The sequence below is a fragment of the Dysidea avara genome, chromosome 10 (genome assembly GCF_963678975.1).
Source record: "Dysidea avara chromosome 10, odDysAvar1.4, whole genome shotgun sequence".
In the NCBI taxonomy this organism is placed as follows: domain Eukaryota; kingdom Metazoa; phylum Porifera; class Demospongiae; order Dictyoceratida; family Dysideidae; genus Dysidea; species Dysidea avara.
The window spans coordinates 8,874,977-8,892,123 of NC_089281.1; the positions used below are offsets into that span (position 1 = coordinate 8,874,977).

General features: G+C 37.6%; 2 protein-coding genes across 3 annotated transcripts; one reads left to right on the plus strand and one right to left on the minus strand.

Annotated features, from left to right (window-relative positions):
- Positions 1–1,252: 1,252 nt before the first annotated feature.
- On the minus strand, positions 1,253–10,360 carry LOC136267894 (tryptophan--tRNA ligase, cytoplasmic-like). The gene is made up of 8 exons (XM_066063072.1): positions 10,201–10,360; positions 9,998–10,136; positions 9,723–9,951; positions 9,394–9,677; positions 9,230–9,342; positions 9,004–9,177; positions 8,819–8,959; positions 1,253–1,480 (listed from the first exon to the last, which is right to left on the minus strand). Exons 1-8 carry the CDS (start codon positions 10,291–10,293, stop codon positions 1,322–1,324), a joined length of 1,332 nt encoding a protein of 443 aa, XP_065919144.1. The 5' UTR covers positions 10,294–10,360; the 3' UTR covers positions 1,253–1,321.
- On the plus strand, positions 10,095–16,569 carry LOC136267893 (calcium-activated potassium channel subunit alpha-1a-like). 2 transcript variants are annotated; one of them, XM_066063071.1, is made up of 3 exons: positions 10,095–10,166; positions 13,355–14,881; positions 14,939–16,569. In XM_066063071.1, exons 1-3 carry the CDS (start codon positions 10,160–10,162, stop codon positions 16,321–16,323), a joined length of 2,919 nt encoding a protein of 972 aa, XP_065919143.1. In that variant the 5' UTR covers positions 10,095–10,159; the 3' UTR covers positions 16,324–16,569. The 2 variants fall into 2 exon arrangements, with proteins under 2 accessions (XP_065919143.1, XP_065919142.1); XM_066063070.1 differs by lacking the exon at positions 10,095–10,166 and adding an exon at positions 10,609–10,756.
- The last annotated feature ends 578 nt before the right edge of the window (positions 16,570–17,147 follow it).

A 17,147-nucleotide genomic window follows, 5' to 3' on the forward strand; every position in this document is an offset into this window, starting at 1 on the left:
GACTTGGATTTAGAAGATAAGGGAGTGAGTGCAACATATACCCTCTGCCTCTTAAAAAGAGAACGATTATTAAAGTAGTATAGATGAATTCTATAATAAGGCATAAGCAAGTAATAAATGTAAAATTGTTTAAATTTGCCCATTATCTATATATTTTATATATATATATATATATATACCATACAACAGGAAATTTTAGTGGAAGGAAAAAAGAAAATTTCCCTACCTGACCTTAAACACACAAGAAAAAGGTGGTCTGGGCATGAGACTAGGGAACAACTACACACTTTAACTCCCTCTCTTTCACTTAATAAAGCCATAATTACTGCAATAGACAAATCTCTATTTGCCCCCCTAGCAACCTTTAAAGTATATCTCTCCCACGGATTATAGTAAGTATGCTGGGCAATAACTGATTGATAATATCAAGATATTGTGACATTTATTGTCAAATTGTATTGTGGTATTAGCTTACACTATCATGATGGATATATAACGCTTCCATTCATGTACCATAAACTTGCTTCTTCACAACAAAGGTGCAGTATCAGTAGTACATGGCTGTTCACTTTACAATGCAACTACCAGTACTATCATGACACATGTGATATTGTATTTCACTATCACCCAGCACTAAGTATACTATAGGTCATAAGTAATAACAGTTTTTGACAGTTGTTAAATTTGTCAATGTTTATAATGTTAAAATAAAATAGGTGTTTAGATGTAATTAAGATATTTCTGGACTTTCAACATTTAATCCATCAAAGCATGGATTTGCCCACCCATCCAAACACAAAAGAAAAGTGTCCTGGGCAGAGACTCTTGATTCCTGTGCACCCCCTACAATGATCAATTGATCATCTATCATTGATGTTGATGATCAATTGATCATCTATCATTGATGTTGATGATCAATTGATCATCTATCATTGATGTTGCTTTGTTGTACTCTGAACATTAACTTCCTTTCAGCCAAGTGCTCATACAACAACAAGTCTATTATTACAACAGCTATAGCTTATTGTAATGGCTAACAATGTAACCTGAGTCTACTCAGTGACTCAGTGAGGACAGCCACACAAGACTGTACAGCCAAAGACTTCAGTACAAATAGTTCCGTGAACTTAAGAGTACTAAAAATAATAAATGGCAAATATTTTTCAAAAGGGATTTAAAAGCCTTTACTTGTTGGCAATTGGTACTGCATAGAAGTTTGGGGTTAACACAGACTGTTGAAACAAAGACTGTATTCGTTGTCAGCAAATCAAATTTTTACAATTAACCTAGACACACAATCCACAAACAGAAAAATGCACTTCTAGAAAGAAAATTTCAAATGTCTTGGTGTCATAAATTCTTTTACTACTTCATCAGTAAGTTTCTTCCTTTGTTCTCGATATTCCTCCACCATTTTCTGTAGCTCACCAATCAGCTCACGTTTTAGTTCACCCGTCAGCATTTTCCCTGATTCATAATCCTGAAAATAACGTGACAAATAAAACAATAATTAACCATCACTTTTTAATTCTTCCATAAAACTGTTATGTTGTAATACCAACAGTTCATAACGACTTTATACAGTTCTTAGAAAATGGTATTATTAGCAATGCTTTGAAGTTCAATTAAAATTGAACACCAAGAGACTACAACTCAAGTCTCTTAGTACTAATTACTAAGAAACTTGGTGTTTAATTATCACTATATGCACACAAGAATTTATTGTTAACCACTGATATACTGAGCACGATTAGCCTAGTAGCTAGCTAGTGCATGTTCTTCTCCACCTTATACCAGAGTGCCAAGGCCAGTCATTGGTGTCTTACTTTCCTATAAAATCAGTGGACTGGATTGCCACAACATGACAAGTGACATTACAGTATAAATGCCGCTAGCTATATGATTCCACTTTCACTTCTTTTGTACGAGGCATGGTGAAGCCAATCCATTGAGTCTCGCTTGTGGTAGTCACCTTTGACTTGCCTTAGTCTTCTAGCTGGTACGGCACCAATACAACTATATACAGCACTGTCCAAGGTACTCATGTCGCTATTTTTTGACACATTTCTCCTACTCAATACTTGTTGATAAGCAATGTGTATCACCAGTAAAAATGCCGTCTCAGCGGCTGAGCCTTGAGAGGCCATTAAATTTTCAAGTGGAGTTTCCCGTGCAGCCTTTCATATACTCTTCACTAGCAATGGCAGGAGGCATAGCTACAATGTTCTTTCACTGCCAGCTGACCATTTTCTAATACAGTTAGACACCAAACACAAGCGTCTTCGAGGTATAAATGCTTCATAGGTGGTATTAGAATGATGCAATAGAAACCTCAGCGTATTGATATCTAACTATAACATAAAAAGTAATATCAAAACCAGCTTCTTACTATTTGGTAATACCATAGATAATAGACACCCCATACTGGATTGGAAACTTCTAAGCGCCACTTAATCTATCCGCGCTTCGCGTCCCTTTTACTGTACACAGTACCGGGGTATATTTTATAAGAACATGTTTTGCTTACTGGTGAGTAGTAAACCTACCGCTATGGAATATAAGGTTTGGCCTATTCATAGTGGGTGTACTGATGTGTATTAGCTAGAAGTTTGACAAGCGCGAAAGGTTGATACTTGACTAAACTGGAGCAAATATACCATGAAACACATACCAGTACACGTAGCATTAGTTAGTAATAAGCATCAGCCTTAAACTAAACCTGTTCACCCCACCATTTTCACAAACAAGTTCAAATACTTTTTATACAGAAAGTGTCTATACCAGTAGTAGGCCAATCGCCACCCAAGAAACAATCTACTAAACTTACTAGTTAAAGCAACCGAGCTGTATCCAGACAGTAAAACAGAATCTTCAAATGAAAAAGAGTGTTTGAAAACTTCAGGCGCGAAATGCGGATAGAACCGTAGTTTTGTATGGGCACTATACGTGTGCTTCCAATCCAGGTAGGGGTGTCTATTATCTATGGTAATACCATCATTCATATTTCTTGTTTTAAACAGTACAGATCTCCTCCAAAACAAAGGGTTCAAATTAACATTTTTTAATACACTACAGTAGTTTGGTTTGTTTTGTCATATAGTAGAGGTATCAAATACAAGTGTGACCGACTGTTTTATTAGAATATTTTTAGAATATTGTATATGACTGTTGTATTAGGGTGACTGCTTAATTAGAGTACTGGCATTGGTATCTGCCCTATGTGCAGGCAATTTTAGATACCACATTCACCGCAATAACATCAGCCATAAAGCTATGATGTAAAAATGTATGTTATAACCTTATGCTATCCTACAAGTAGTGATGTGTGACATGCCTGAAAGAATACATCTAACAGCTGTGTACTGACTGACCAATAGAACACATGACATGGCACATTTTTGTAGACACACACTAAGTGATATTAAATGCATGGGAAGCTATAAATTTTCATAGCTAAGTACCAGCCATACCCATTGCATTGTTATATGATAAGTTTTAAAAAGCCAGATACATTGTTATATTGTAAAAATACAGACCTTCATGTAATTGAATGCATAGGCAGTCGATAATTTTTCTATTCCACTGCACTGTTAAATAACTTAGAGAGTCTAGGAAACTGGTAAACAACAAAAGATATGTTGTTAAATTGTGCAAAACCAGACCTTAACATTTCCATGATGGCCAACAAAACTATTGATACACAAGCATGGTATTGGCATCACGATACAGCTGGCCTACTTTATTCCACGGACTGGACTCACGGACTGGACTCACGGACTGGACTCATGGACTGGACTCACGGACTGGACTCACGGACTGAGCTGGAAACAGCTTTTAACCAACAATCCAGGTATTATCTATCTCTTGCAACACTGGAGATACCACTATTGAACTACAACAGCTGGTATTGCTCTTCCTTACCAGTCATGAAAGTAGCGTGTGCACTAATTAATTAGAAGACACTTACGATACATGTGTATTAGCAGTGATATAGCATGATAGAGGCTATTGATATAGCGTAGATGTTTTCCTTTGTTGCTTTAGCACTAACTAGTGTTACAGCTATAGAGATGGGCCAGTAATTATTCTTAGCAGGTAGCTAGGTGGCACCACCAGGCAAGGTGATTGGGCTATGCAAATAAACTGGCTCATCACTACGGCCCTAACTCTAGCTAGTGTTAAGTACTGAAGCAACAAAGGAAAGCATCTGCGCTACAACAATAACCTCTATCACGCTTTATCACTGCGAGTACACGTGTATTCTAATTAATTAGTGCATGCGCTAGTGTCTATGACTTGTAAGAAAGAGCAGTACCAGCAGTTGTAGCTCGATAGTGGTGTCTCCAGTGTTGCAAAAGATGGATAATGCCTGGATTACTGTTTAAAAGCTGTTTCCAGCTAAGTCCACAAGTCCAGTCCACGAGTCCAGTCCGCGAGTCCAGCCCGTGGAATAAAGTAGGCCGATACAGCAGACATGGGACCAAGTACATTTGGAAGTACTTAGTACTTTAGAATTTTCCAAGTATAAGTACAAGTACTCTGGCAACAAACAAGAGAGTACTTAAGTAAAGTACAAGTACATTTTGTTGTGGCAAAATGTACACTTATTCAATGTATTGTAGTATGTAAGTGTACCTAGTGGGGTTGGTACTTTCAGGTTTTTGTCAACTATTCACTCTCTTAAACACTTAAAATGCACTAACTTTAGCAGCAGCAGCATTGTTTTTATTTGCCAGAATTCTATGACATCATTAATTGTGGCTACATGATACATAGTAAGGTTAGGGAAGGCACTAGAAAAATTGTACAATGCACCTTCATGCAATTACCCACTGTGTACAAACTACGTACAATGTTTGCAGTACTTACAAGTACTTAAGTACTCAAGTACATAGCAAAGTACTTGAGTAAAAGTACAAGTACACTGGGGAAATCAAGGAAGTATTTAAGTAAAGTACAAGTACTTTCAAATCTGTACTTAAGTGTACTTAAGTATAAGTACTCATGTACTTGGCCCCATGTCTGCGATACAGCCAGAGTATCGCAATATTGCAATATACCAAATATGGTATCGCACATCACTACCTGCTGAATATGATGTGAACATGCAGGGTTAACTAACATGTCAAAACAGGTGCAAACTATGTGGTGTAGTACTTGTCCTACCATGCAAACATTATGTAACATGAATGGCTTTAGTTTCTGACAGCAAAAAGAAATAATTTGTCGACTAGTTATATACAGCCACACTATTTGCAGTAGAGTTGCAATGGTTTGACTAACACGCAGGTGCACACTTTCTGACACTCAGGTTAATTATTTAATACCTAAAGTTATGAAAGAGAAGGTACTCGCACTAATAGAACAAGAAGAGCACACAGGGCAGCTACACAGACAAACCAACACACATCCAATTGGCTACAAGCTGGATAGGTTCCCAAGAGTCTCATATGCTATGAAGCAATACCAGGATACCATAACTTACCATGAGCAAAAAATGCAGGACCATTTCAGTTTACACATCAATGCATAGTTATGTTACTTATAAATTTTCATACATGAATCATACGCTATCATGCAAGCAACTGTAAATGATGTGAACATGTGGGTAACATGTGGGTAACATGTGGGTAACATGTGGGTAACATGTGGGTAACATGTGGGTAACATGTGGGTAACATGTGGGTAACATGTGGGTAACATGTGGGTTAACTAAACAGCAGAATGGCTTGTAAGCTGAATCAATATTAGTTCCTTTCACATAGGCATAAGCAAGTGAACAAAAAGAAATGAATTTGTACAAAACAGTATTTAAGGAAATACTATTCGCAGTAGCTATACTGCAAGCAAAGAAAAACAGGGGCACACTTCCTGACACCCTGGTAAATTATTTGTAGTTAAAGAATTGAAGTTACAAAAGTGAAGGCACTTACTCTAATAGAACACACGGCACAAACACAAGAACATAATATTGCCCTACCCATGCTTGCCCTATATCTATCAAATCCACTACTATAATAACTTTTCCAATAGTCCATATGTTGTGAAGCAATACCATGATGCTATGAACTTATTATGAACAAGATGCACCAAAAAGGTGTATAAATATTTTTTTTAAATCATGCCACTAGCGGGATTTAAATCTGTATCCTATTCTAATCAGGTAGGTGCTGTACCAGCTGAACCATTTGTCCTGTAGTTTACAATTCAGCTGGAGCTTTTTCTACTTCGTGGCACTGTAGCAGACATGTAGAAAAGTTTGCAATAAACTTTGTGAGGTAGTCAGATGATGAGCATTACATAATTTGTGTTGATACATGCACAGATTGATAAATAAGTAAGTATCGTCAATTTCTGACACATGAAACAAGATGTCACTGAAAAAAAAAGTCACTATGGGCAGCAACTGTTTTCAGTTAACAGTTCTATGTGCTACCATTATGGCCATTGTCTGTGGTTTTAACAGGAATGTTTTCTCTATACCAACGCCAAAAAGCTCTGTAGTGAACAAACAAACAAAAAATAATGTGCAGCAATCTACAACAAACTTGGACATGACGAGAGCTTAATTCCACCAAAGTAGACAGACAGACAGCTTTACTAGATGTCAACCAGTGGCATAGTAGTCATGTTTGTTTCTACGGCAAAACCAATCAGCAGCTGATTATTAAGGTACACTGTTGTGAAGCCAATCATAAATGCAAGTATATAACATGGGTTATTGTAATTGGATTGGCTATCGGCTTGTTTTTGCATATCGGTATTGGATAGGTAACATGTGTAAACAAGCAGAGATACTCATATACACAAACATCTATTTATGGCATTGTGCGTATCTACTGTACGTTACTCTGGTTACCAGTCAAATTATTTTGTGGGCACTGTAAGGACTTCAGGAAGAAATCGTTCCACTGTAATGCATTGCTTTTTCACCCCCATACTCATGCCCTGGCTATAAAGGTACGTACTTTAAACCATAGTCTAAATAGTTAGACACCGCAACCAATGGGAACCAAGCAATTTAGTGACCCCTCAGACCCTTAGTAGTGCCCTCGCTGTGCTTGGGACACTACAGCCTAGGGCTATCGGGTTACTACAGTGTAAACTGCTTAGTTCCCTTGGTCTTGGTGTCTAACTATTATTTGGTTATCAGCTAAAAGTCATGTCAGTGCACTTCTAGTTTCAGAAAAGTAACTTGTACTGATGAAGTGGACTCACTAGCCCTGTGCACATTGATGTATCTTGTGATAACAAGAAAAGAGTCTTGGTAAGCAAATTATTTTTTTTGTTCTTTGGGTACAAAACACCAAAGCATTATGATGTCAAGTTTTATTTGCCCTATGGTACATATGAAACTTGTCTTGTGTGTATGACTGAACTGGTTCAAGCATCCCAGTGAATGTACAATAATAGAACCATACTTCTAGGGGATGTTTTTACTCTATTAACAAACCATTTATGATGCTTTATAAGTGACAGATGCCAAGGAGTTGGCCAACCATGCTAAAGTGTCATCCATACATTAGACTAAACAAATGTACATACATTGACACAAATGGAGCCATGACAATGTCCATGCAGAATCATATCATGTGGCAGTAACACGATGTATACTTCAGGAGTGTATCATAATCAATCCATACTGTATTGACAGATTATAGTACGTTCACGTTGAGCTGAATCCTCAAAAACATTTAATAACTCATGGATGCAATTATACATGATCTTGAAATTTGGCTCATTTGTAGTACTGCTTGATCCGCTAAAAATATTTCAAAATCTTTTTGTTCAAATATTTGACATACTATTTACGGCCAATCAAAATTTTCACAATACATTTCCTATGGGGAAGCCATATAAGTACAATGTCCATTACAGCCCTTTCCCGAACTTGTAATGGAGCCAAACCGTACATGTCTGTTGTTGACACCTTGGCTTTTACCAATAATCATCTAGTTGGCTGAAATGTTAACTCTGTTGAGAAAAAATCCACTTTTAATTTTTAGCTGTTTTTCAGGATTCAGCTCAACGTGAACATACTATAGTGCTGCAGATTGATGTATCTTGCAATGATGGTGACACCATTATCAAGTTACAACTACTAACACTACATGTCATGAAGGTTGTGTGTGCATCAATTTATTAGACTATCTACAAAATGTATAATAGATAGCTTTGTAGCAGGGCTTTGTAGGGTTGAACTTTAGCCATAAATAGTAGTGAATGCACATCTGTAGATAGGTATTAACTTACTAGTCAATAATGAGTGGTTAACTACATGGCTAGATGAATAAGAATAGCCTATCACTGAAGCCTAACCTCCAACACTAGTAACAAAGGAACTAACTACAACAATAGTATCTATTTCTACTAGTACACATGAATTGGAGCACTTGTGACTTTTGTGATCTATAAGGAAGAGCAGTATCACTAGTTGTAGCTCGATAATGATGTCTCCTATTCCTAGACTATTGTTAAGAGACTGTTTCTATGAGTCCAGTATGCAAAATACATTACATTTTTTATATGACCGAAACCACTTTCTACAGCCCATATGAGATAACAAGAAAGGCATATATATATATATACTTTTCTTTTTAATGCTTCACCACACAAGTAGCCATCATTCATTACAGCTTATCACTGCCTATACTAAATGGTTTCATGGTTATAGCAAATTCCCACCATGCATATTAGGTTGTAATGCTAAACAGCAGATGGGAAAGGACAAAGCACTCCAACCATTCAGGGATCTAATACTTTTCACATATCCAGAACAAACAAACAGAAGTCATACCACAAAGTTAAAGCCACAAACCTCCTTGATCTTTTGCAGTTTTGCATCATCCTCCAAAAAGAAGCTAAGATACTGATAGGAGACATCTACTTCAGTGTTCCCTCCATGTTTTCGATGTTCCTCAATCGTATCCCTACCTCCACTAAATGCATATTTATTGATCTGAGAGACTAACAATAAAATCACTGAAATATATTCACATTTACCTTAGTTTTGATTTCATTGTTGGTATCCTTGAGAAAAATTGAAGTGTTTGGATCACTAGCACTCATTTTCGACTGTGCACCTTGAAGGGCTGGGAAGAAAATAGAGTGCAATAAAGCTGGCTTGGGATAGCCCAACCGAGGAGCAACATCACGCGTCATCCTAAAGTATGGATCCTAGATTAAGAAGAAAACACACAGCTGAATTGCGACCGTACACTACACTCACTTGGTCAATTGCACATGGGATCAAACACATGATGTCTTTTCTGTCACCAAATATTTGAGGAAATGAATTGCTAAATGATGGAGCAGCTTGAATAGCAGGGAAACTGACTTTACCTGTAACACAATGGTTGAGCTATAGACTTTAACACAACTAGAAACACTTACCAATATTATCACTGTCACTAAATCCAAATATACGCTTGACTTGGTTGACAAGGACGCACTTTTGAATTTTAAGTATGTTATAGTAGAATGGCATTGAAGAAGTGATGTATTCAATGTCTGAAAAGATGAAGGTTTTATCTTTATCAAAACCACATGCAATTATATCTTTGGCATTTTCAATGGCAAGTCGGTGTGCTTGCTCTGCTGACAAATCTTTCCACAGAAATTTTTCATCATCAGTTAATTGGATTACCAAAGGAACGTCAAATGCTTCTTGCAAGTACCTGTCTGTATCAGTAAAATAAACAAAGTTAAACAACAAGTCTTACCTTGTGAATATGAATGGAATAAGATGTCCAAGGTGCATTGACTCTGATGAAGGGCCTCGGCCAGTGTAGAGGAAAAATGGCTTTTTGTTTTCAAACGTGTCTAGAATCAACTCCAAGTCACGGTGCGAAAAGAAAACACCTCTACGAAGAAACTGATGTACTGGCTTTCCGGTAGCTTTCTCAATCCTGTCCAATAAATTCTGGTCAATGCGTTGACTACCAAACTGCTCTGTGAAGAATAAGTTAAATTATCAATCCAACATTTTTTAACGTACTTATTAATTTGTCATAATCTATTTTAGTTTCTCCTTCAGCTGCTACTGCAGTCCACGGGTCCACGTGCTGCTCCTTTGACTTAACGTCTGGCTCAGCCATTGCACAGTTCCTATTATTGCCTACTGTTGCGGAAGTACACTGCCCCCCGAAACGAAGGTAAAATGTCAGGTAAGTATGATGTTTCTTTTTTACGTATAATTACCTTGTAAAGTAGTTGTAAACGGTTGCTAATTGCTTTGCTGCTAGATATTATCCTGATTCTACTCCAGATTCTTCCGCAACTCAAAAATAGCATCTGAACCGTCCGAAAGAAGTTTTGAGAATCGAATACCGATTAGTTTTTTGAACCACTGACTTTGATTCTTATGCATGTGTTTGTGTGCTTTGGCTTTTGTTACTTATGGTGTACGTTTAACCACTGATATTAGAGTAGCCGGAGCATTCCCGTGTGCATAGAAAGGGAAACGATTGTATGGTTTCTGAATCGCGTGAATATCTATTAGGAAATATATGACGTTCAGAAAACAGTAAATTTACAAAACACGGAAACCAACATGTTGATAGTCCGTGTATTAGTATAACTCTCCCGAAATTGTGTACAATAGCAAACCAAATTCCTTGACCAGTTATCACCCAGGCCAGTTATGTTATCCCTGGCCTCAAGACACTGGTAAGCGTGTTTTATGATCAGTGCGAGACCGGCTTAGCTATGATCGAGGCTACGATGAACCTCTCAATGAACTCAACTCGGAACTCAAGTAAGGAATTAGAATCGTGCCAGCGTTCAAGAAAGTTATAAAATGGCACTTAATTAAATCGAAAAAAATGGCCCAAAATCTGAGCACTTATGAACTGCATAGCTACTGACTCGGTGACTTTCCAGTCTCACGCCGCCCGCCCCTACGCGACTCTAACCCGAGAGACTACTGACTTTCATACATACTTTTAACTGTGATAAGTCTTTCCTTACCGTGACAAGGGGGTGACACTACTGTACTCCAATCTTCATCCTTGGTCAAACTCAAAAAATAAGCTTTGACTTGACTTTCACTAAAATCGCACTTGAATCTTGACCAGATTTTAGTAAATTTACTTTTACATTGCTAATCTGAAAGTATCGATAGTGGTATACACTTTTCAAACTGTGCTTGTCCTTTGACCGACTGTAAAATTTCTAGCTTGACTTTCGCTTTGACCGAGGATGAAGATCAGAGTACAGGATATATTGGAGTGTCACCCCCTTGCCGTGATTTCTCCTTTGGTGGTGAGCTCCACTTGTCCAAGTTCACAAACAAAAAACAGTTGAAATATTAAAATAGCTAGTTCAAGTGCTGGACTAGTTAGTTAAGGTTGCATGCCTCACAGCGAGTGTTGATTTTTTGTGATTTTGGCATTGGGGAAGCCAAACCCTATGGTTGGTAGACCTCATGTGCGCATACAATTCTATCAGTAGTGCACTGCAAAATTAATCGGTGGAATCTCTGTTGAATAAACAATTTGTGTGAGATATAATTGGATGTAAATGCATACAAGGACTAGCCGCAATGTAAAAATAAAAATCTGGGTGAAGAAAAATGTTTAAATTAGGGTATATCTGAAACTGAATATTTCATGGTTAGCTATAGGGCTATTCTTAAAAACAAGGAAATTTCAAAACGAGCTTAAAATAATCTGATAGTATTTCTGCATGTTATTTATGAAAGTTACACTTTCTGAGATTGAATTTAAAGACAATTTTGAGAGTGCTATTCCGAAAACAAGCTTAGCTAATTGGAATGGTCATCATTATGTACATTTTTTTGAGTCGTATATGTATTCTAAAAGTTAGTTCATCTGATACTTGATTTGAAAGCATTTTTAGGTAGTGTATGCAATTTTAGCCTGGGAAAATTTTACATCTGAGATTGAATCTGAGATAGTTTTGTGTGCCATTTTAATAACACGTTTAACCTAAGTATATATATGGAGTGCAGTTGCTTTAGGGGGAGTCTGAAATTTTAGGGGGGGGGGGAGTTCCCCTAACAGCCCTAGAGTAAACACTGTACTATAACCATAAATTGTCTATGGTTCAACAAAGAGAAGCAGAGGGAATGTCTGAGCAAAAACAGGAGTACTTGCTCAAAGTATCTTCCATTTTAAGCAAGCGTTGACCCCATGGCACTACAATGTAAGGGTATAATGACATGCCTAGCTTAACAAGTCTCGATGGTGAAACTGGATATATAAGAAGTGGTATTAATGAGGCATGAAGGCACTATGAGTGAAAGCAGTTAATGCAATGCCTTTGTTACAAAATCTACAGCGGTCCCAAGGGTAGCTCCAGGAATTTTGGTGAGAGGCTTCCAAATTTTCTGTTCCATGCACACTTAAATCTAGGGGCATGCTCTCCCAGTATTCCAAGATAAATTTTTTCACCAAAAAAATGTTTAAGCTGCCATGTTAGGAATTTGCTTGTGCTGGCATACCATCAGGCGCAAGCCATACTATCAGGCACAAGCCAAAGAGTAAAGAGGTGGAGTAGTGCAAATGCGCATACCCAAATGTGAGCCAATATCATTGATTGTAATTATTTTGTACCCGTAATGCAGTACTGTACAGTCAAAAATCAGTGACTGTTCTATTACAGTGATTGACTGCTCTATTAAAGTAATTTGATCTGAACCCTTGATACCTTTGCAAATCAATGTAAATTGTAATTGCCTGAATATACTTCACCAATTTCTGGAAATCTCAGAAACCCACCTGGATTCACACCTTGGTTTGAATTTCCCTCATCAAAATCTCTCACAAAGGCCTAAACACTTGCTGTAGCCTGTTGGGATTATTATATATGTTGCTTAGAATAATAATTTTCCATAGTACTTTACAACAGAAGCTACAAATACTTAAAATTGCTTTGTCCCATTTGAAGTCGTGCATACCACCAGGAGCTTAAAAGCACAAAGACGCAATGAGTGTGATACTAGTGGTCGCAAACACTGTCTTTGAAGCCTCAAATCCATATAGGGCAGTTGACTTATATTCACTGCTGATCAGTGGTTTGTTGCATCATCATCTTCAAGCTGCTTATGATGCTGGTTTTTTTAAAGAAGCCATAGCAGGTCATTTAAGTATTTGGGTGAACAGTTTGAACAGTTTTTCAATATTGTATTAACTAACCATTTTGTAAAGTCTATTTGACAAAAGAACGGACCCTTTTTGCAGCACCTTGTGGCACTTGTGAGCTCCTGGTAATGCAAATCATATTGTTTCCAGCCCATCTTGCTTTATGTACTCTATTATCTATGTTCAAATCAGTTGGGTGACACTGTATGCTGTAATAATTACATAGTGCTATATTGTAATTTGTGTTACAGGTAATGGTGCCTGCATACCAGATGATCCAGTTGAATGTGACAAGCAAGGAGTCAGTGAAAACTACTGGATTTACTTAGTGACATCTGCTGTGGTCCTGATTATCGTCTATGTTCCAGTGTTTGCGTCTTCAACTTCTTTGAGTGTGTACAGGTTCTTTAAGAAAGCTCAGAGGGAAGCAGAAAAAGTTGAAAAGAATATTTTGCGTCCAGTGAAAATTACGTATGAACGGAGTGGGCTCAAGTTTCTTAAAGAGTTGGCTTTGGGAGAACACAATATTGGAAATGCCATTATTGTTGGATCCTTGTTAGTGAATGTAGCTTACTTTGCTCTTTTCTGGAGGAGAACTTATCTGTTAGCGGAAATATGTCTTGATCAATATGAACCTGAATGGCAAATTGAAGTTGTCTTTACAACATACTTCATTTGCTATTTTTGTTTGCGGCTTTTTGGCGGTTATAATCGTCGTGAATTCTGGATAGATTTGAAAACGTTTATTGATCTCGTAACTATTCCACACATTTTTGTTTCAGTTGTTGTGGATCGTGATTGGATTGGTCTTCGATTCCTTCGAATTCTGTGGTTTAATCATGTCATTGATCTGTTTAGGCAATTTTCAGTTTTTAAGTCCCAAAGATGGATAGATATTCTGTCACTGCTTTCTTATTTCATTACATTTTGGATAGCTTCAGCAGGAGCAATTTATGTTCTTGAAGTAACTGGTGATCCTTGGCATGACTTTAACACACGTCACTGTACCTTGGCCTTTCCTGACTATGTTTATTTCTTGATTGTCACCATTTCAACCGTTGGGTATGGTGACATCTCACCAAATACTGAAGTTGGACGGATCTTTGTTAGCTTTTTAATCATCTTGGGTATTGTCCTTATTGCCTATGCTACTCCAACTATATCTGAGTTGTTTGAAAGTTACTCACAATATTCTGGCAGCTACACACAAGTTACTGATGCTAAACATGTTGTGGTTTCTGGTCACATCAATTCTGAGAGTGTTAGGTACTTTCTAAGTGACTTTCTTCATCCTGATCGGAAAGATCGCTATACTAAAGTGCTGGTTCTTCATCCTAAAGAACCAGATCGTGAACTGAAAGCTGTTATACGAAAGTATTTTCGGCGTGTGAAATATTTCAAAGGGTCTGTATTAAGCAGCATAGATCTTGAGCGTGTGAAATTAAAAAAGGCATCTGCTGCTGTCATTTTGTCTCCTAATTATTGCCTGAATCCTGTAAGTGAAGATGAGAGCAATCTGATGAGAGTTGTGTCCATCAAGAATACATGTAATGACACTAAAGTCATTGTCCAGGTACTCCAGGTGCAAAGCTTGCAACAACTAGTACGTATCCCAAGTTGGCATCCTTCTGTTGACACTGCAATTTGCAAGAGTGAACTCAAATTAGGTTTGATGGCCCAGAACTGTCTTTGTCCAGGAATCTCAACTCTTCTGTCTAACCTCATGTACACAACTAGTGAATCAGCTAGTGGTGGTTGGCAATTAGAGTATATGAAAGGTGAGTGTGTACATGTGATGTGTATTATTTGTTATACATGTGTACTGTTTTACACAGGAGCTGGTAATGAAGTGTATAAGGAAGAAATACCAGAAGCATTCTATGGCATGCTGTATGAAGATGTTGTACTACAATGTTTTATGAATCCACAGTTAAAAATGATGTTGATTGCAATTGACGCCTCTCCAATATCAGCAACCTTTAAGCGTAATGCTGAGCGAATTATCTATCCTACTCCATTTGGTTTTAAGCTTGACAAAGGGATGTATGGATACTTCATAGCTCAAGATGAGGAGCAAGTTTCAGCTCTGCAGAGAGAGGTATCTCCTGGAAAATTTGTAGCAACTAGGTCACAAAATGGTGCACAGCGATCCAGTCTGCCACATCAACATGACACTCCACTTGTGCAAATCCAGGTAGAGGCCTCACCTGGACACAACAACTTACAACCACTGTCGCCAACCACCACTTCATCTGTTCTTTATCACAAATGTCCTGATAGAAATATTGAGGAGGTCTTGCTTCAAGAGTCAACAAATTTGACAGACCATGTAGTTTTGTGTACGTTTAGTGAAAAAGATTCAGATGAATTAAACTTGCACAGCTTTGTATCCCCCCTGAGATCTTGTACGTTGCAATTGCATGAGCTGAAACCGATTGTAATTATTGGTAACAAAGATTGCATACAGGCTGAGTGGAACAGCATTGCAGAATTTGATAAAGTTTTTGTCATTGATGGTAGTCCCCTTGATCAAGATACCCTCAAGGCTGCCAATGTGGCTCACTGCAGTTCTTGTTTGATCCTTGGATCTACTAGAAGCCTTGATGAAGACCCAGCCCTGATTGACAAGCAGCCAATTCTTTGTTCACTGACCCTTTCAACATTAGATTTTGGTATGCCTGGTAAGGCATTGAAGATCAACAAAGTGACAGAGCTCTACCGGGAGGAGAATGTAGAATTTCTGGATCTGGGAGATGATGATGATGCTGCATCATTCATTGCTTCACAGCCATTTGCTCAGGGAGAATGTATATCTAGCACTGTCTTTGATTCATTGGTAGCAGTTGCTTATTTTAATCCAGGTGCTACCGCCTTGTTTGAGAAGCTAGTGACAGGTGGAAGTGTAAACCAAGCCAAAGCTAAACAGATAAGGAAGACACGCCGCTTGACATACACCACCTCAAGTGGGGAAAAGCCATCATTTTATCGGCCTCGGTTTCTCCTAATCTCTTTGGAAAGGCCAGAATATGAACAGTTTTGTAACCAGATATTCGCTATGCTATTTGAGAGCTTTCTGGAAGAAAAGAAATTGTGCATAGGTATCTACCGGTGCATTGATCCAGACAAAGCTAGCTCTAAAAGATTTGTCATTACTTTACCTGAGCATGACATGGTTCTGATGCAAAGTGACCAGATTTTTGTACTCGTTTCTTTCAAATAACTGTAAATATTATACATATTTTTGCATACTTGTAGGTACAGTATTCAGACACATTTATATCTTTTTGAAATATAACGTACACGTTATATAAAGCTTTATCTTTTGATACATTTTCCATTACAAATATACAACTTATTGGTTATGTGCATGCACCATGAGAAGATGTCTGTCCCCCTACACATTGTTGTATGCATGAGATATTTATATTCTGCATGAATTGATGTGATGTGTCATATGTAGCATTTTAGCTCACAAGAGAGTATACTGTGTTTGCACAAAAGACCTATAAATTATGGGAACACCCCAGAGATGGATGTATTACCTAATTACTTGTTTAAACTATCCATGCCCACATAGGAGATAGTCACACACCAATGACCACTAAAGTAGAAAATGAAACCACACTATAATTATATATTGATAGTGGACCAGTTAGTGTTTCTTCCCTATACACACACACACGCACGCACGCACACATAGATGGTAACATGTAAGTACCCATCCAATTATCGACCAATATCTTTAACTTGTAAATGTTGCAAAACCTTAGAACATATTATTCACACAAATATTATGACCCAACTATATAGCATATTCTCAGGTACTCAATTTGGATTTTGCAAAAACTACTCTGCTGAACTTCAACTAATCAAAGTATGCCACGATTTAGCTCATTCCCTAAATAATAAAGGCCAAACTGATGTCGTTCTTTTAGATTTTAGCAAAACTTTTGATAAAGTTCCACACTATCCACTTCTACTGAAACTACAGCATTATGGTATACAAGGTCATATTCTTCTAAACTGGATTTCCGATTTCTTATC

Excerpts from the sequence above, each read along its gene's own strand:
- LOC136267894 (XM_066063072.1), bottom strand. The coding sequence starts at position 10,293 with ATGCTATTTTTGAGTTGCGGAAGAATCTGGAGTAGAATCAGGATAATA. Across the intron at positions 9,678-9,722 it reads ATTCCATTCATATTCACAAG|GTACTTGCAAGAAGCATTTG; the intron begins GTAAGACTTGTT and ends TGATACAGACAG. Across the intron at positions 9,343-9,393 it reads TAGTGACAGTGATAATATTG|GTAAAGTCAGTTTCCCTGCT; the intron begins GTAAGTGTTTCT and ends ATTGTGTTACAG.
- LOC136267893 (XM_066063070.1), top strand. The coding sequence starts at position 10,708 with ATGATCGAGGCTACGATGAACCTCTCAATGAACTCAACTCGGAACTCA. Across the intron at positions 10,757-13,354 it reads GAACTCAACTCGGAACTCAA|GTAATGGTGCCTGCATACCA; the intron begins GTAAGGAATTAG and ends TTTGTGTTACAG. Across the intron at positions 14,882-14,938 it reads GCAATTAGAGTATATGAAAG|GAGCTGGTAATGAAGTGTAT; the intron begins GTGAGTGTGTAC and ends TGTTTTACACAG.